A 21,383-nucleotide genomic window follows, 5' to 3' on the forward strand; every position below is an offset into this window, starting at 1 on the left:
AAATCCAACAGAAATTGCTGAGATAATTCAATGATATCTTTGAGAGACACTTTATCTGTAATTGGAGCAGAATTAATAGTATATACAGAAAATAGAGTATGCTCTTATTCAAGTCCATGCAGACCTAGAAACTGATCACTTTATATCGATGTTTCTCAATCTAAGATACTTTAGATATGTGACTTTCAACTTCCAGCCAATCCACACATTTTAAAGTTGTTAAGATTGAGAAACACTATTCAATACCATGGACATTCTGTTTCTACTACTATAGTATGAATTTGTCTTCATCCATTCCTTTAGTCATGGAAATGACTAAAAACATTTCCAGATGTCACAAACTTAACTGCTCATTGCTTGATGCCTTGGGGAATCTAGTATTGTCAGGAATTCTATATAGTACAGTAATTGTTAAAGAGATTGCTGATCAATATATGGATGTCAAACTCATTTTGTAATGTTCACACATATTTTAAGAACACTGAGATTGCTTAGAATCTGATGAGTAGGCAACATGTTCATGATTAATTAATTACATGCATCTCTTTCTCTGTGAGTGTTGCAATAACTGCTAGCTGCAAGATAATTTGTGGGAGCTAAAATATAGCCAAAGGAAAATGGATGAAACAAGAAAGTAAAGAAGGCACTCATATTATTCCCCCCGCCCTCTGCCAGTCTTCTGATTTTTAAACTGTATGGTGAATTCTGTTTTCAAGATATAGCATATTGCAGGATAACTGGCCCTTTAATCATTACCTTATCTTTTCAAACTAGACTTCTTTAAATTATGTTGTTCAAAATATTAATACTTATTTCAGACTTTTCCCAGAGAGCAAATCATTTTAAATAACTGTATCTATCTGAACAGATAACAAGATATTTCTTCAGAATATCCCAATCTTTTTCTGTGAATGTTGTTCCCAGTGCCACCAAATCGTGGTTCAAGAGAGTTTTCTTGGGATCTTTTGATGAGCCCAATAAATTTGGAACAGTTATTGATTTCCCCCCTGTGCTATAGTTCTGTCATATGCACTGTAACGGCTACTATTGGGAGGCCAGAATTACCAAGCTTTGATAATATCATTTGCTTATTTGTTTAAAATGAAATTCTGTGGTATCCCATGTTAAGAATTTCTAGGTTTGCTGATGAAATATGTATGTTCCACATCTGTTACTGAATTGAGTTATATTAATGCCATATATTGTAAAAAGCTACATGGCTTTGCTAGACTGTTACATAATATTTCACATTTGAGATAATTTGCTAATGACGCGATATCAGTTAGCATGGGCATACTGGCATTTACCAGAGTAGTGAGTAGTAGTGAGAAATATCGTTTATAAATCTCTAACACAACTCTGTTGCATAACTAAATGTGTTTTCAGTGATGCCTGTCAATTTGGCGCAACAGTTTCAAACCTTCTTGGAATGAGACAGACTTCTCTTAGTTTCATGTGGCTTAGTCACCTTGTGCCCGGACTGGTGCAAGACGCTTCATGTGCAGCTGACATTTTAAAACCATCCTGAAAGTGCAGCGTCTCCAGAAAGTGGCAGCTCATAGAGTGATGCACATTTCAGTCTGTCCGTGTGGCGCTGCTTTGAAAGTTCCACTGACTACAAAGTGTTGGCTGTGCCTTTAAAAGCTGTTCCTTTTACATAGGATCTACATAGGATCTGGATTTCTTTGGGACTGTCTTATCCTTATTAATTCTACCCTTCCAATTAGAATCTGTAGGCCCTTCACTTAGATCAGATGTGGCCATTGCAGGCCGCATGTGGTCCTGGACAGCTAGTAATGTGGCCCCACAAAATCAAAACTTTCATCATTATGTGATTTATATACATTAAGTATATTATATACCATATTTTTCAGAGTATAAGATGCACCTTTCCCCCCCTTAAAAGAGTGTGGAAATGTTGGTGCATTTTATACACTGAATACAGCCATTTTTGGCATCCCGAAGCCCTACCCCCACATCCCATTTTTGTGAAAAAGGCAGGTTTTTTTGCCTTCCCTCAGCCCCTGGCAGCACTCTGCAGGCTTCAGCAGGGCTTCAGCAAGGCAAAAATGCCCCTGTTTTTGTGAAAAGGTAAAGGTTTTCCCCATCCACTCATTTCCAACTCTAGGGGCAGTGCTCATCTCCGTGTTTTAGCCGAGGGAGTCAGCATTGTCTAAAGACATTTCCGTGGTCATGTGGTCAGTGTGACTGTATACCAAAGGCATGCAGAACACTGTTACCTTCTCATCAAAGTGCTACCTATTTATCTACTCACATTTTCATGCTTTCAAACTGCTAGGTGGGCAGGATCTGGAGCAGGAACTCACCTGTTGGGCAGTGCTCGGGTCTTGAACCCGGACTGTCAAGCTCAGCATCTTTAACTGTTGAGCCACCATGCATGACCCTCAATTTATATGTAACTCAACACAATTCCTCTTTATTCATTATGGCTCATTCAAGCCAAAACGTTGGACACTCATGATTTAGACATTGTTAATTTCACAAGCTTCAGAGGCAGTGTTTTGTTCCCCAATTGCTGTCTCCTTTCTTTAGATACTATTCCCCTGAAATCTGGACATTCTGGGTTTCAGAAAGGCCGACAAAAGCTGAATTTTTCAACAGGAGATGAATGAATGTATTTCATTCAGTTGCTCCCCTTGTTTATTATTCTTTTATTAATGTTTTCATGCACTTTTTCACATTTACACAAATACAATAAGTAAGGTTCTACAGTAGGTAACATCCATGTTTTATGCTAGCAATTGCAATAACTTGGATTTTAATTCATGTGGAAAAATGGCAATTTTTTGAACTAGATTCCCTGCAGATACATATTCTGAGGATTATCATTACTTGTGGAAGATATCAGATTATTATGTCATATGGCAAGATATGCAACAGTGACCTAAATGGCATTGTTTGGTATTGTTGCAAAGACTCTAGTTGCTTCTTTGATTTACAAAGAGACAGGCTAATTGAGCTTAAGATCACACATCGCACATCACTATTATTGAACACATACTTGATTGCATACCATTTCATAGGATAGAGATATATCTAAAAGACACCATTAATGATAGAAGTGTCAACCCTGAAGTTGGCTGAACTGTGGCCATTTTCTTTTTTGTAATTTTTCTCTGGGGAGTTTCTTTTTTCATTGCTTCAGGAGGAGGGTGTAGAGATAGCTGGGGTATTATAGCCTAAATAAAATTATTTCCCCTGGGAATCAAGGACATTGGAGAAGGTGCTCAAAAGGTAGAGACTGAGGTGACCTATCAACAGGACTGTATGCTGATTGAACCATGTGACTGGAGATGGGGGAAAGTGACAAAGTTTTAGTTTTAATTGGGTGTAAAACCAGTGGGAACTTAGAGCCGTTTTTTCACCAGGAACGTGCCAATTTGATATGTCCCAATATTCTTTGAGGAAATTGCCTGCCTCAGAGTTCTTATTGAATGGGATGTATTATTTGGAACCTTGACAAGAAGATGATACAAGGGGAATGATAATGTCAATTTAATTAAATTAATGCCCAATTAATATACATTAAATAAAACAGGGTCTGTTTCCTGACTCTGTCCACTTTTGATTCGCTTTGTCCATTTTGGGGTTGGAGAGGTGAAGGGCAAGAGAGATGGCTCCTAACCTACCACTCAAATTCTTGTCTTAAAAAAAAATTACATATCTCTGTTGTAAAGTAAAAGTGTTTACTATTTAACATTCCTTCTCTCAGAAACCTCCCAAATCTTTTTACACATTACATGCAATTTAATTGCTGTAGCAAAAAGCTATTTTTTTCATAGGAAGGTCTAAAATGTAGCCCACCTCTAAATTTATTGAAATAAAGCAGTTTTAAAATACTCAGAGGTGGGTTCCTACTGGTTCGGCCGAACCAGTAGTGGTACGGTGGCCTGGGTCTCTGGCAGTGACCCAGGCCTGCCACGCCCCCGAACCGGTTCTCCAGTCGCCGCCGTTGCCACTGCCATCTTGTTTTTGAGTTCTGTACATGCACAGAACTATTTTAATTGAACTGTGCATGCACACGCAGTGCGCATCCAACACGCGCACGAGTGAACCGGCAGTAAAGTCAGGCAGAACCCATCCCTGAAAATACTGTAAATGGTACATGTTTGCTGTGGAGAGTATTAATAATGAGAGCACAACAACACTTTTGTAACTTGCAAATAGTGAAAAAGTTTATTAAACTACTCAAGCTAAAGAAAGCACACTTTGAGGTGTACTTTAGAAACTTGCATAAAGATAAGTAGATAGAAATTAGAAAGATTTAAAGAAAAAACTTACTGCTTTTAAAAAAAGAAGGATTTCTAAATCTAGCTCTTGAAGAAGCTCTTTCTTGCTAGAAAGTGTTAGAAAGTTTATAAAGATGGAAAGTTATTTTTGTAATTTGCTGCTATTTATTTAGCTAGCTTCTCTTCAACTGATTGGACTTGGGAAGAAATCACTCTGCCATCCACCACTTCCTCTACGATTGTCTTAACCTTTCTGGTTTTTGTTAACTCTGAAATAAAATACAAACAGTGCAATGTTATTTATTTCTTCATCAAATTTATATGGCCACCAAAGGCAACAGGATATAAAAACAGAAAATATAAAAACATCACAAACAAATATAAAAGTCATAACAATAAATATCATAAAAACCAAAAATATAAACCATAGATGAAGAGAGAATAAAAAAGAATACATTCCTCAACAACGGAGCCCTGTAGATAATCTCCTGGTCTGGTCACATAACCAGATCTGTGGGCCTTTTGGAATATCAAAAGAGATGAGGCCAAACCTCATAATTAGCTGGGAGAAGGATGTTCTATAAGGCAGGTGCCATGGCATGTAAGACACACGTCCTGAGACCCACCAAATGTAGATCATAGTCAATGGTACCCACAGCATGCCTTCTCTGTAAGATCTGAACAGTCACTCGTGCCCTTGTGACCTCTAGGCTGGAGTACTGCAATTTGCTCTACATGGGGCTGCCCTTGAAGAGTATTCGGCAACTTCAGCTGGTCCAGAATACAATATTATGTGGTAACCCATCCAATATTTAATTCAACTCTAAGAAAATAAGTTTTGGTATTGCATTAATAATAAGGATTAGTACTTAAAGTATCTAAAACCAAACACTTTAATATAGGCAAATCTGCAGCCTTTTCATAAGTTTCGAGTATATGGAACAGGTATTGTACTGTGTTTTTCAAGGTGAACAGGTCAGGAAAGAGGCATAATAAAATTAATGCTCTTTATTTTAGTAAGATACAATACCAGAGTTGAAAGCTAATTCATGTTCCTCTTTTCCCATCTTATACTAAACAAATTCAAGGTAGGATTGTGTACTCTATTTACTAATACCTCTTGGTGGCTTGTTCCGTCCTTTGGTATGTACACTAACTCTGTACACTATTCCTTTAAATGTAGCTTCAGTACTCATCAGAGAAGCTTCTATCATTTGGTAATGATTAGAAGCATAATTATAATATGTATGCGTTTGATAATTATTGTTTTTCAATGGGGTAGATTAAGGTAAAGGTAAAAGTTCCCTTTGTATATATGTGCTAGTTGTTCCTGACTCTAGGGGACAGTGCTCATCTCTGTTTCAAAGCCAAAGAGCTAGCACTGTCTGAAGACGTCTCCGTAGTCATGTGGCCGGCATGACTAAATGCCGAAGGTGCACGGAATGCTGTTACCTTCCCACCAATGGTGGTTCCTATTTTTCTAGTTGCAGTTTTACATGCTTTTGAACTGCTATGTTGGCAGTTATTAAAAAGCTGGAACAAGTAATGGGAGTTCATTCCGTTATGCGGTGCTAGGGATTCGAACTACTGAATTGCTGACCTTTCTGATCAACAAACTTAGCATCTTAGCCACTAAGCCACCGTGTCCCTTTGGGTCTTCTAAATTTGTAAGGCAGAGTGATATGGTCATGCCAGCCTAGTGGTTACCCCTGTATGCCCAGCTTCCTTGCAGCCATGGCCTCCAACACACCTAGCTTCAATTCCATCATCCACCCAGGGGCTATGCCTTGGGGGGAGGGCATATGGACATCTGTATGAGAGGCTCCATTCAAAGCATATCTGGTATAGGGAACATCAAGATGAAAGGGGAAATTGCAAAAATATTGCAAGGGCATAGAAGGGCAGTGTACTGTTAATGTAAAAGAAAATAGCAGGGAGTGAGTACTACAAGCAAGACTTTATAGAAATATATGCATTACCTTTCACAGGAGGTGCTGAACTGTAGACGGCTTTCGAATAGCCTCTGGAAAAAAAAAGAATTTTTTTTTTTGTAAATACTTGACTCTTTCTGAGCATCATTCATGGGATTTTCAAAGTATTGGGTTTTATAAAAAATATTGCTCCTCCTCTGTGTGGTCAGTTTCCAAATGTGGAAGTAATGGCACTTCTTCCAAGCTCATTCATTCCCACCAATTATCTTTTCTCCACCCATCTTGACTGGTCAAAAAAACTATTTTATTAGCCATGACATTGACTGTCCCTATTGCTGATCCCTTTTCTGCCCTTATTGCATCTGTTTTAAATAATTGCAATTACTGCTTCTGCCTAAGATGACAAAGCCTAATAGATTTTCTATACCTTGAGGCTTTGGATGATGGAGGAACAGAGAAAATATTTCTTTAGCATTATACAGCTAAGATTAACAGTACAACTAAGCCTGCTCAGTTATGAGCTGGGAACAAGCTATGGGGACATAGCAGAATAATTAAATTATCAGGACACTTATGAGCTGAGGTTAGATGCAAGAGGAAAAAGGCTATCTGGAACTGCCTGATCATGGGAAGCCTAAGACCAGCCTTGGGAGAGACTCTTTTGAGATCAACTAGGAAAATGAGGTGGGTGGGAGGGAATTTTGATACGGTCAGCCGATCTATGCTTCCCCTCTCTGGAGAGAAGTATGAATTGGGTAGAGGTTAAAGTTATACACTGGAGCATTTGTTCCAACCATGTCTACAGCTCAGAACAAACAGCTAATCTTCTAAAGTGGTGAAGGGATGGATTTGTCATGAATGAAGGCATGTCCCAGGATAATGTTCCAGGATGCAATTTGGGCCGGTCACCAGGACCAGAAGTTTAATCTTCTGAGCTTTTGGATTTACGGTGGAGCCCATCCTCAGGGAACTTCTTTCTCACCAGAATGTGTTGATTTCTTTGTGTTTAAAATGTGCAAGTGCAGTTTTATAATGATGGGTGCATAACCCCTGGTAGGGTAGGATTTCTTGCATATGCCATGCTTGGCTTTTCAGCATATAGCTAATGATAGAATAACATTACTATGACCAAATTTTGAAAGTAATTATTATATCAGTACATTCAGTATATTTGAACAGAATAAATGATCTCCAAGTCCTATTTATTAAATGTTGCCATTTTATAGGACCAAAGAAACATACTTTTACTTCTATAATAGTCTGTTTGGTTTCTGCTTAAGGTTAATGTTTGTGTATGTTGTGAGTGTTGTGCTTTTTGTTGTGTTTTGTTTTAATTGTTGTCTTTGGTCTGAGCTGCCTTGTTTTAGATTTTAATTGTTTTAATTTAGTATTTTAAGTCCATTGGAATGAGTGGCTATATTAAATCTAATAAATCATCATCTACTTATTGTCCTCTTACTTTGGAAGGAGTTTTTCCTACAGAAAATAAAAGTGATTTACATATATAAATTGTCACATGGAACATACTACAGACTCAAAGCTTCAGAATTTGTTCTAAAACTAATCAGATGGTAGGGTGGTATTTATATATTGTGAGAGCGAATGTCATAATAAATTTGTTTTCCAGATACTATAACACATCTTACTCTATTCTAAGAATGTATTTTTTTTTCAATTACATATTTGCAAATTCCTTACCCCGCTTCTCCCTCCAATAAGCGGTGGTAGGTTTCAATCTCCTGTTCCAGACGTGTCTTTATTCCTAACAGTTGCTGATATTCGGCACTTTGGTTTTCCATATCTGACCGGATCTGCAGAAGTTGTTCTTCAAAATTACTGATCTGCATCTGTATTTGACCAAGCTGATCACAGTAACTTTGTTCTGTTTCTGCTAAAGTGCCTTCAAGGGATTGTTTCTGTTGAGAGACAGGCAGAGGAAAAATGAAGCATCAATTGCTGAAATAAACAATTGGAGGAAAATTCTGGACTGCAAGCCAATATTTAATATAATATTATGACTATATATTCTATATGGTAGGTGAGTGGTTGAAAGAATCATTCATGTTCTACTGCATTGTCAAGCTAATTTTTCTTTATTTACCGGCAACTCTAGACAGGACAAATTTTATATATACAATACATACACACACACACACACACACACACTCACACACACATACTTCTGGCTAATAAGAATGACTATTTTATATACTTTATATAATATCTCCAAATTTTGCTTGCTAGCTTTTTGAACAAAGTGGATGATGACTTCTGTAGCATGAACTTTAAGACTATCACTTACATTCATAATTAATTATAATATATTTAATTAGTAGGCACATATATGCTGTAAGGACTCTAATTTGTTTTTGTCTGCTTATTTGTTTTTAAGTATGCTGGCCTCTGGCTGGAGTAAAATTTGATTGGTATACATACTTGAATAATAGAAAAGTCCTTATCTATAATTTGTCAATTAGAAAGTCATTTACAAGGACAAAGCTGTAATCTCATGTTAATTTAGAGATAAATCCTATTTATTTAGTTCCAGATAAGTAGATACAACCCACAGGTAGTTGATTAAGTTAATCAACATTGGTTAATTCCAGAAAACTGAGAGAAGAGATGGACTACCAGGCTATAGGTTAGGCTGGGAAGCTGACATTGTACCACTCCAAAGTTGCCATGCAGAGGAAATCAAGCTGGTGTGGTAGTTCACTTACCATAGCAATCTGAGCCTGAAGCTCCAGTTCTAAGCCTTGCATGGTGCGCCTTAGTTCAGTAACTTCATTTTTGCTTGAACTCAATTGGTCCACATTGGCAGATATCTCTTGCCTCAATGCGCCAACCTAGACAAGTCAGGGAACAATATTTAGCGGGCTAGGTAGAACATTTTCTATGTTTGACATTCAGGTGGAGACATTCAAGCGTTTGACATTCAAGCGGTTCTTGCCTGCTTGTTGAACTGTTCTTCTGCTTCTCTCCGGTTTTTGTCAGCAAGTTCTTCGTATTGGGCTCTCATGTCATTCAGAAGTTTAGTTAAGTCAACTCCAGGAGCAGCATCCATTTCCACGGTGACATCACCACTGACCGCTCCTCTGAAACTCATCAATTCCTGTGGTAGAGAAGAGTGGTAAATATGTCACAATGTGATAGATTGTCACATTGTGACAATTATATGATAGGAGTTGATAGACAAAAAGGAGATGCTGTATTCTGGATATCTCTAATGCTATGTTTATTCTCATGGGTTCCGCCCCCTTTTATGTATAGTAAAACGTTTGCAGATGAATCTTCTTTCAATATGAGTGATATCTAGCACTTAATAGAAGAACAACAGTTTGGAGGGCATACAAGAAGCTATATCCTACCACAGAAGGAAATAACAGCTGCTGCCTTTTGGCATCTGCTGTCCAAGACAATTGCCATGTTAGGCTTAGCAAAACCCATTTAAAAGATTGTGGTGATTTATTATTCATTCAATTTGTAAGGTAGCAAATCATCATGGTCTAAGACAAGATACTAAATTCAAAATAAAGTTCAAAATAAATAAATAAAATCAAAAGGGGAGAGCAGGAAACGTAAAAAAAAAAGCATAGTTCATATGGGTTCACAAATTACCAAGGACCGGATCCCAGAAGGGCTGAGATAGCAACAGAGAAGGCAAGGCACTTATCCAAGGGGTGCAGTGTGACACTGTTTTTGAAGGTAACTGGAGTATGATAAATGAATCCTCATTTATTTCAGACGGGGCAGATGATTTGGATGATTTGAGTACATTTTGTTTTGCAATTCAGTTTTTAACTGAATTCGTTTTTTACACTCTCAGCGAACTGACAGCAGTTTTAAGGAGATAGTTTAACCTGGGAAATATTTTGATCCTCTATCAGTTCTGTATAAAATTCAACTCTACTTTTTTTTAATTTAAAGATTTGTTTCTAGAGAGGTAGGAGTTTTATTTGTGGCATTATCTATCTATCTATCTATCTATCTATCTATCTATCTATCTATCTATCTATCTATCTATCTATCTATCTATCTATCATCTATCTATCCATCCATCCATCCATCCATCCATCCATCCATCCATCCATCCATTTATTGATAATGCCACATATATAATTAGATGGGAATTATAGAAGCTGTGAATAAAGAAAGGGCAGATTTATAGAGGCAAACCAAAGCAACTTTGGATAAATATATGAGTCTTGGATTATAATGTGGAATGCTTAAGAGAGCGCCAAGGAGGTTCATTTCTACCCTGTGCTACAATTATTCTCCTTTAAAATGTTTTCATTTAGCCACTAGATGGCAGACATAGCTAAAGTAGGGAATTTTCATTGTTTTTTTAAAAAAAAGGGGAGAAAAGGTTAGAATGAAAATCTACCATTCCTTTTGTCCATTGTTAGCACATTGTATACATTTAAAGTTTCAAAGCAACATATTAGTATCTATATGCTCTATTTTGGTTGTAGTTCTTCCAACAGCTAGGATTTTCGAAAGCATCAATATCTGGCAAAGAAACCCCTTGAAAACATGTGTAGAAGCAAAGACATTGACAATTGAAACACTGTATGTCTTTGTACACTATTTTCTGAATTGTCAAAAAAGTTCTTTTTCGAGAGGCAACTAGATTTTCTGATTTTTCTTTAAAGACATTTCGCTTCTCATCCAAGAAGCTTCTTCAGCTCATCCAAGAAGCTGAAGAAGATTTTTGGATGAGAAGTGATATGTCTTCAAATAAAAAACAGAAAGTCCAGTTGCTTCTTGAAAAAGCACCTTTGGGACAACCATGACCCGGATGACTGAGATATCTTCTGAAATAAACACTTGTCTGTCATTAATTTACTTTGCACTTTATTTTTTCATTTTTCATTTTCATTTTCCCTTTATTTGTATGCCGCCCTTTTCCCTGGGGGGACTCAGGGCGGCTCACAGTTCAAAAAGGGGGGGGGGGGAGGACAAACAATTTCTAACATAAAGACAATTTTTACCTTACCTACTAAAAATCCTTTCCCCCCCCCCCCACATTTGGTAGCCATTTGCTACCAAGGGTATGGTGTTGCCGGTGGCAGATTGAGCTCCAGGTTTGAGAAAATTCTGGACACAGGGCAGTGCTTCATCCTGAGGCAGAAACCTGAAAAGCTTCCCTTACAGCAGTGTGTGCAGCTGCAGCAAAAGTGCTGAGCGTTTAAGCATTCTCAGGCACATGGATTTAACCATTGTTTCAATGTTTTGGGATAGTGCTATAAAAAAAGAAGTATTTGTGTCAAATTGTAACTAAATTCTACTCAGTACCAAAATCTCCCTGCTTTTCCAGAGATCAACAATGGGGATAAGAGCTGGGGACAGAAACTTGTCTGTATGAGCAGGAAGATCTAGAAAGTGACATTTGTAAATTAACAAAATTCTGTGCCTTTTCATCAAAAGAGAAGCATTCCTGTCAAAATCTAACACCAACATTTGCCAGTGTCAGGAATATATTCCAATAAAATATATCTCAGAAACTTTAGAAAAACCTTTCTCCCACCTCTTCATGGTTCTTCTTCAGGTAGAGAAGTTCCTCATTCAGGCTCTCAATCTGCAACTCTAGATCTGATTTACTCATGGTTAAGTCATCCAAGACTCTGCGTAAGCCATTAATATCACTCTCCACACTTTGGTGTAGGAACAACTCATTTTCATACCTTTAAAGTTGATAGAAGAATGACATTTTAGCAATAGCACTTATACTTATATATTGCTCCATGGTGCTTTACAGCACTCTCTGAGAGGTTTACAGAGTCAGCATATTGACCCCAACAATCTGGCTCCTCATTTTACCAACCTTGAAGAGGTCAACCTTCAACTGGTCAGGGTCAAACTCCTGGCAGTGGGCAGAGTTAGCCTGCAATTCTGCATTCCAACCATTGCACTGTCCCAGCTCATTATGATTTATAGTCGTCATTTAATGAATGCAGATGTATTTATAATCAAGGATGATTTTAAAAAACTGAATAGGTAATAGGTTGAGGGAAAGTTAGACCCAGTTCTTTTCTTTTCCTTTCCGGAGTGCAATTGTTTTACTTACTTAAGTTTGAAATCATCAGCAGCTAGTCGAGCATTATCAACTTGTAATACAATCCCAGCATTCTCAATTGTATGTCGACTTATCTATAATAAAATATTTAAAAGAAATACGTTCATTCCCCAAAATTCTAAACACTTTGCATCTAAGATTGAAAGAATAAACAATATAGGCATGCACACAGATATATGGACACATGCATACTCACAAGCACACAAACGGAGAGACATAGACACACAAGAATCATATTTACTCTTGCTATCTAACTTATTTAAATTCAACTTGCACACAAAACATACATGAGGATAGCTAACCTATTTAAGTTCAGGAGTTAACTTCAATAACTTAATTGAAAAGTCTAAATCAAAATTGATAAACCAAGAGTTTATCAATACCATAGACTGAATAATAAATGACCTCATTCTATCTTCACCTAGCCCTTAATGTGCTCAATTGATGCATGCAGTTTATCTACCACTTCAATTTTCATATGCTCTAGGCAGTTTATAGGCATTAAATATCAACTAGAATTAAAAAATAAATCTTACGTTAGCAACAAAAATGTAACATGTAATATATATATATATATATATATATATATATATATATATATATATATATATATATATATATATATATATATATATATATATATATATATATATATATATATATATATATATATATATATAAGAAAATGAATCTATCTATTCTGGAACTTGGATTTTCATACAATAATTATCAATAAACCAAGTTTATTTTTAAAATGGCTGGGTAGGACAGAGTGTGAATGAAATGCTGCAAGCATTCAATGATGTGGAAATTTATTGACAACTTACTGAGTCTGGAAAGAGGGTCAACTGAAGTTGGAATACTTTGTGAAAATATTTGAGCTACTTGCCTGGTTCCGAAGATCTTCAATGAGGTTAAAATACTTGCTGTAATCTCGGTCAGTGTCAGGAGTGCTGAATTTGGCATACCATTCCTTGATTTTGAGTTCTAGCTCAGCATTAGCCTCTTCAAGAGCATGGACTTTGCCCAAATAGTTAGCAAGGCGGTCATTAAGATTCTGCATGGTTTGCTTCTCATCACCTGAGAGGAGACCTCCATCTCCTCCTCCTCCTCCCATGCCAAAGCCACCACCAAAGCCACTTGCAAAACTGCCACTGGCAAAGCCACCACCCATGCCACCACCATATCCTCCAGCAAGGCTTCCTCCACCATAACTCCCTCCACTATAACCCCCTCCACTATAACCCCCTCCACTATAACCCCCTCCACTATAACCTCCAGCAAACTTGGAACCACCACTGAACCCTACGCCACTTGACAGTCTAACAGATCCCCCACCTCCACCTCCCATACTATAGGAGGAAATCTGCCGAGAAGAACCCGATGTGAGGACAGAGAGAGCCATAGTGTTTGAGCAAGAAGGATGGCCTATGCTGTGCCAGTAAGCAAGCTGATTTAGAAAGAGTGCCTTGGCTTGGTGGGCTTTTAAAGTTTATATATGAAGCTAATGTGGTGCATTGTTTCCGCCCCATCACTGCAAAAATGATTCCTTGCCAAGCCAAAAGCATAACGTCCATGATCAGATAAATTATTTTCTCTAATTAAAAAGTGATGTTATCAACTCCAACTTTTCAGAAATATGTTCCCTTGGGTTATTTGTTGTGCCAGCTTTCTGGATCAGGTGGGATGGAAAAGAGCCAGATCTGTTTTACTTTTCTTTTTATCCTTAAAATTTGATGAGCTACTCTTTTTGTCTTTTGCTCCTCAGCAACACTTTCTTTTAACTTTAGATTGCATTCTGCTCCACAGCTCCAGCCCCCAGGCACAGCTGTTTAAACTGAAAGAGGAAGCCAAGCAAAGCTTCAAGGGGCATGTATGAACAATAGTATTCCATTACATTTGGTAAGGATTTATTTCCCTCTCCTTCTTTTAATCTAACAGAAATGCAAATCTTAAATACCTTGTCATTAGTTTGGCTCAAACCTTCATAGCTGATATTAAAAATCTTTGATGTTATATTGGAATTCATAATTTATGTGCAGCCTGTCTTTGCAAGTTCTTACAGATGGGATGGTAACTGAGATTAATAGACTCAAGAATTTTTCTTTCACAGTAACTCTAAGATGGAACAGAACAAATTATTTTAAATGTGGATTACCAACATTTTATTTCCACTAATTCTTCTGCATATACTATTTCCAGCATTTTCTGTCGGATTATGTTTAATATTGCAGTTTACTCCTTTGCTATACTATGTTATGTGTCTTGGTTTTAAAATGTTCTGGCCACATTTTAGAAAGCACTGTATCAAAGATCTCCAATTCTTAAATTTCTCCGTTTTGCTTTACATTAGGCTCTTAGTTTGCTCTTGAAATCAAGCTTAACTGGGATATATGCAAAAATATTTTTAAAAAAACCTTCTTGCCCCTAAGGATGGCATGTGTCTTCTTTAATCCTGATATCATGTATTAAATACAGTTTAAATACATGTACGAAAGACAGTTAAAATCATTATGGGTATTTCTACATTTGATCTTCATTGTAGCATTGCCATGACATTTTACTTTACAACGGCTTCCGATCTTGTTACGTTACATTAGGAATCATCTAGCCCTTTTCATGTTTATTCGTTTACCAAACTTAGAAAAAAAAATGGATGGGAAGGAAAGACAAAATATCTACATATTTGACTGGAAGTAGTCAGAAACCCCTGGAAAGATATAAATGTTTTCCAGCCTGTTTGTCTTGAGATTTGAAAATCCCACACTCTGAAGTACCCCTTGTGACTGGAGACATTAGGAATGATCTGTTAAATATCATTCATATATATATATATATACCCATACATACACACACACACACACACACACACACACACACACACACACACACACACACTGTCCTATTGCAATTTTGATTCATATCTTGTTCAACTCTTATGCCCATCAGCTCTAGCCATCATGGTAAGTTGTGAGGAACGACGCAAGCTGCAATCTAACAACAATTGGATGGCCATATGGCTCATCCATGACTTAAACAAAACCGCTCTACTGTGAATATTACCATATTTTCCTTAAGACTGTTTTGACTGCCCTTCAACGCCGAAATTGTGGGAAGATATAGGAGATAAATAAAGCAAGGTAATTGTCCCTTAAAAACTTCACCCAGAAGCATCTTGTGGATTCATGTATTCTCTGAATGTAGCTGTTTCAGGTGCATCACAGATCACAGTTTTTTCTCTGCAGCAGCTTGACAGCAAATGTTGGCTGCAGTGTGATTTCTTTCTGATGATTCCTTGCTTATGATATTTTTTATGATATGATATATATAATGATATATAATTATAAATGTTTATTATTTATTTAAGGGTTTCCTGCTTCATTAGATCATGGAAATGGTAAACATAAATTATGTGAGATTAAATTTATACTGTAATTTGCACCATAAAGTTTAATTGATACACTGAATTTTATTAAGCTGTTTATTTTCCGAAAATGTTTTCCGCAACTGTATGTTCCTAACATTGAATAGATTTCTAAATGATAAAGAGTTTGGTTGAATGCAGTATATTCAGTATCCAGTATCCAGGATTGTATTTGTGTAAGATGATAGAAGCTCTCTTTAATGGATTAACACTTTGTTGCTTTCAGTTCACCTCATTGTTGGAAAAAACTGTCCATTCCAGAAACATGTACAGCACTTACAGTAGCCACTCCACTACTCTCTTTGCAAGCAATCTTGGCCATTTATTAACTCTTTTCCTCAGCTGCATAAAATCAAAGCAGCATTTGAAGCATCCATCAGGCAAAGAGGGAAAGTGACACCCTTTTTTCTTATTCTGTGTGCCTCCAGTACTGTTGAGTTGTATCATGTTGCATCATGATCCTTACTTGTAAAGGATGCCTTCGAGGGTAAAACAAAATTATTTTTTCTCAAGGGCCAAGAAACTTCTATATGTCTAAGTAATTATTATTTCTCCTGATTTAGATTTATTCTAGGTATACTTTCAGGCTTATGCTATCTATTGTTCTATTGTTCTATATTATATAGATCTATTGTTCTATATTAAAATGTGGTTGCTGAGAATCGTATACTGATTAATCTACCTATGCATGTTGATACAATTATAAATGTTTATTATTTATTTAAGGGTTTCCTGCTTCATTAGATCATGGAAATGGTAAACATAAATTATGTGAGATTAAATTTATACTGTAATTTGCACCATAAAGTTTAATTGATACACTGAATTTTATTAAGCTGTTTATTTTCCGAAAATGTTTTCCGCAACTGTATGTTCCTAAACATTGAATAGATTTCTAAATGATAAAGAGTTTGGTTGAATGCAGTATTGTTAATGTGAATCAGTTCCCAGGGGTATTTGCAAAACTACTGTGGTGGTTAAAATGTAGAAGAATCTATATTATTCATTGCACAAATTTGCCGATAGTGCTAACTGCAACATTTCCTGGACTGTAAGCCCTTGCTTATAGTCACGCATGTCTTGGTCACCTCCCATTTGGATTATTACATGGTGCTGCCCTTGAATACTACCCAAAAAGTTCATCTGGTCCAGAATGCATCAGCATGCATGTTTCCCTAGGATTTCCTACGTAATACCTCTGTTGTGTGAGCTGCACTCTGAATTCCAGTTTCTTTCCAGGTGCAATTCAAGATGCTGGCCATCATCTTTAAAGCCCTATATGGCATATAACCAGATCAGGGGTGAAATTCTACCAGTTCAGGAGAACCGGTAGTTAAAAAAAAAATGCTAAAAAAAGTTTTAAAAAGTTCCGACGATTGCGCAGCACAGCTGATTTTCGCACAGCTGTGCGGTGCGATTTATATTTGCTAGAAAACAGGAAATCCTACTTTCTAGCAAATCAATATCACATGGCACAGCTGTTCCCCCCCTCACTATTCTACTTACCTTTGCCGACTCAGAAAAGGCTTCTTAGTGCCTGTGGTGCGCATGCACTCAAAGCGAACTGATAGCAGACTTCAGAGCATTTCACCTCTGGGCCAGATGTCTCTAAGGATTACCTCCCTTCGTCCCATCAGATCGCATAGAGTAGGCCTCCTCCGAATTCCATCCGCCAGTCAGTGCCGACTGGCGACTACGCGGAGGAGAGCCTTCTCAGTAGCAGCTCCGAAGCTTTGGAACGATCTCCCCATGGAGATTCGTACCCTCACCACCGTCCAGACCTTCCACACAGCCCTCAAGATCTGGCTATCCCGTCAGGCCTGGGGATAAGACCCTAATCTCGCCCCACCCGAATGCTGAATGAATGTTGTGTTTTATTGTTTTATTTTATTATATTTCACATTTTCTTTCTGTGTTTTGTCTTGCACTCCCTTCCTACAAATTGTAAGCCGCCCTGAGTCCCCTCAGGGAAAAGGGCGGCCTATAAATGTCAAATAAATGAAATGAAAATGAAATCTACCCATCCTAACAGATTAGATAGGCATACTCTTAGTCCCTTATTTCATGCACTGCCATCTGATAGGATCTAGGATATATGCCTTTTCTGTGGTAGCCCACGCCCTATAGAATATTCTGTCCCTGAAGTTCCCAAGGTCTCTGTAAAGCCCTGAAGACCCAACTTCTCCTCCCCCAAGTTGGGATAAGATGGTGACTGCACATTAAAACTAGATTGCCACAAGTTTTTGTTCTTATGTATTTGGCTTTAATGTGGTTTTATATTATTTTAATTTTTGGTTGGAAGCTCCCAGATTTTATTATAAGGTGCGTAGGTATATATATAAATTAACCAATACGTGCAAGTAAGAATAGATATTTCGTTGAAGTATTGGACTGTTGGAAGACAGAAGATTTCTAATAGTAGTCTATATCAATAGCTCAGGATTGCTTGTGGAGTCACGTATTCTCTGAATGTAGCTGTTTCAGGTGCATCAGTGCATGAAAGATCACAGTTTTTTCTCTGCAGCAGCTTGACAGCAAATGTTGGTTGCAGTGATGATTTCTTTCTGATGATTCCTTGCTTATGATATTTTTTCTTCTACTCTGATTGTTTATCTGCTGTTTCTACTTCTCTGGATGTTTGATTCAAATAAATAATCAAGGAAAAAAACTTCTGAATGCTTGCAATTTGGGTGTCAATCTCATTAGATATACTAGATCACGAAATCAACTCCACAGGAAGACGAAAACTAATTTTATTGGGATTTGACTTTGATAACAGAATTGCATGAGTCTGATTATGCTATACTTCTTCCTGCTTCTTAACGTCAAGTGAATCATGGCAATGTCTGTGTCAGCCATTTCCAAATGTTTTGTTTTTTCTGCAATCAAAAAACGTTTCAGCCCCTTTTTCTTACCTGACAGTAACTGCATATTTCTTGTCATCTTTCTTGCTCTCTACATGGGCCTGCAAAAATACCATGAAATCTTGCTACCATGGTGCCTTTCATTATTTGCTCCGTTTTGTGCAACAGCAGAAAAATCATAGCATAAATCAAAATCATTGCAGAGAAATTCAGTGTGTTACCTATTGAAGAATGTTAGAAGTGGAAATATGTCATATTAAAACAGGATAGGTGTGAGATTATGCAGGCATGGATCTGATCTGGGAATGATTAAAAATCCTTTTCTTTGCCGGGGGGGGGGGGACGACTATACCCATACTATACTAAGTCTTGCAGCAATAACATTTGTTTTCATATTTTACTATTACAAGCTCTACTGTGCTTCAGTGTGGACAAAATTACAAAGGGCATTTTAGAGGAGATATTAATTTGCTGTTCAGATATCCTATTGGACCAAAAACAGGAAACATGCAGTCTTCCAAATATTACTGAATTACAACTCCTAATACTATTGACTGTGTTGCCTATTTTCAGTTCATCCTCACTTCTATCTTAGATATTATTTGGCTGTGGAAAACAGAAGTCCTATTTGTTCAAATTACCATAGACTTTTGGATTGGTATAACAATTCATAGAAATGAGTGATAACTTCCTAATAAATATGTCAGTAATACGTAGGGTTACAGTGGCCACATAGTAAGTGAGGCTGGGTTAAATCAGAAACTCCCAGTCCTTTTCCATAGTCTGATTATATTATATTATATTATATTGTATTGTACTATATTGTATTGTATTGTATTGTATTGTATTGTATTATATTATATTATATTATATTATATTATATTATATTATATTATATTATATTATATTATATTATATTATATTATATTACATTATATTAATTATATTATATTATATTATTTATTCAATCATGTATTAGATAACATATATAAGTATAAACATGATTTTGAATACAGGAAATGGATATGAATAAAAGGGAACATTAGGACAGGGACTGTAGGCATGTTGTACCCCTTACAGACTTCCTAGGAATGGGGTGAAGTCGACAGTAGACAGTCTAAGATTAAAGTTTTGGGGGTTTGGGAAAGAAACCACAAGCCTGAAGTAGCCTGAAGATGACGAATGAGACTTCGTCGAAACCTCACCAAGACATCTCCAATTTTACGTGGGAGAAAATCCGAATAACTAGAGACCTACATACTAACACCCATGAAAATCTCAGAATATATATATATATATATATATGTGTGTGTGTATGTATGTATGTGTGTGTGTGTGTGTGTGTACACACACACACACACACACACACACACACACACACACACACACACATTGTCCTATTGCAATTTTGATTCATATCTTCTTCAACACTTATGCCCATCAGCTATAGCTATCATGGTAAATTGTGAGGAATGACACAAGCTGCAATCTAACAACAGTTGGATGGCCATATGGCTCATCCATGACTTAAACAAAACCGCTTTACTGTGAATATTATCATATTGTCCTTAAGACTGTTTTGACTGCCCTTCAAAGCCGAAATTGTGGAAAGATATAGGAGATAAATGAAGCAAGGTAATTGTCCCTTAAAAACTTCATCCAGAAGAATCCCATGTCTGTATCAGATTTTTCTCCTTCCAGTGTGGAAGAAAAAGGTTAAAGGCCTCACAATAATTGACTAATATTCCTTTTGGTTTGTGGTTTCTTTCACAACCTCAAAAAATCATATTTGGCTTCTCCCCACTTTCTTCTTTTATATTCAATATCCAGGATTATATTTGAGTAAGATGATAGAAGCTCTCTTTAATGGATTAACACTTTGTTGCTTTCAATTCACCTCATTGTTGGAAAACATTCTGTCCATTCCAGAAACATGTAGAGCACTTACAGTAGCCACTCCACTACTCTCTTTGCAAGCAATCTTGGCCATTTATTAACTCTTTTCCTCAGCTGCATAAAATCAAAGCAGCATTTGAAGCATCCATCAGGCAAAGAGGGAAAGTGACACCCTTTTTTCTTATTCTGTGTGCCTCCAGTACTGTTGAGTTGTAGCATGTTGCATCATGATCCTTACTTGTAAAGGATGCCTTCGGGTGTAAAACAAAATTATTTTTTCTCAACTGCCAAGAAACTTCTATATGTCTAAGTAATTATTATTTCTCCTGATTTAGATTTATTCTAGGTATACTTTCAGGCTTATGCTATCTATTGTTCTATTGTTCTATATTATATAGATCTATTGTTCTATATTAAAATGTGGTTGCTGAGAATCGTATACTGATTAAACTACCTATGCATGTTGATACAATTATAAATGTTTATTATTTATTTAAGGGTTTCCTGCTTCATTAGATCATGGAAATGGTAAACATAAATTATGTGAGATTAAATTTATACTGTAATTTGCACCATAAAGTTTAATTGATACACTGAATTTTATTAAGCTGTTTATTTTCCGAAAATGTTTTCCGCAACTGTATGTTCCTAAACATTGAATAGATTTCTAAATGATAAAGAGTTTGGTTGAATGCAGTATTGTTAATGTGAATCAGTTCCCAGGGGTATTTGCAAAACTACTGTGGTGGTTAAAATGTAGAAGAATCTATATTATTCATTGCACAAATTTGCCAATAGTGCTAACTGCAACATTTCCCGTGACCCGTCAAAACCGCGGAGGACAAAATCGCGCTCGACGAAAGCGCGCATTTGACGTCATCACAGCGTGACGAAAAAAATTAAAAATTGAAATAAAAATAAAATTAAAGCAAGCCGATTCAC

General features: G+C 36.8%; 1 protein-coding gene across 1 annotated transcript; it reads right to left on the minus strand.

Moving 5' to 3' along the window:
- Nucleotides 1–4,169: 4,169 nt before the first annotated feature.
- LOC106555095 (keratin, type I cytoskeletal 12) lies at nt 4,170–13,703 on the minus strand. Its single transcript, XM_087711871.1, has 8 exons — nt 13,147–13,703; nt 12,249–12,331; nt 11,709–11,865; nt 9,132–9,293; nt 8,902–9,027; nt 7,880–8,097; nt 6,230–6,273; nt 4,170–4,519 (listed from the first exon to the last, which is right to left on the minus strand). Exons 1-8 carry the CDS (start codon nt 13,660–13,662, stop codon nt 4,416–4,418), a joined length of 1,410 nt encoding a protein of 469 aa, XP_087567997.1. The 5' UTR covers nt 13,663–13,703; the 3' UTR covers nt 4,170–4,415.
- Between the last annotated feature and the right edge of the window lie 7,680 nt (nt 13,704–21,383).

This window comes from Thamnophis sirtalis, unplaced genomic scaffold (assembly GCF_051295495.1).
Source record: "Thamnophis sirtalis isolate CommonGarterSnake01/CBP01778 unplaced genomic scaffold, rThaSir2_p1.2 scaffold_4, whole genome shotgun sequence".
NCBI classification, from domain to species: Eukaryota; Metazoa; Chordata; class Lepidosauria; order Squamata; family Natricidae; genus Thamnophis; species Thamnophis sirtalis.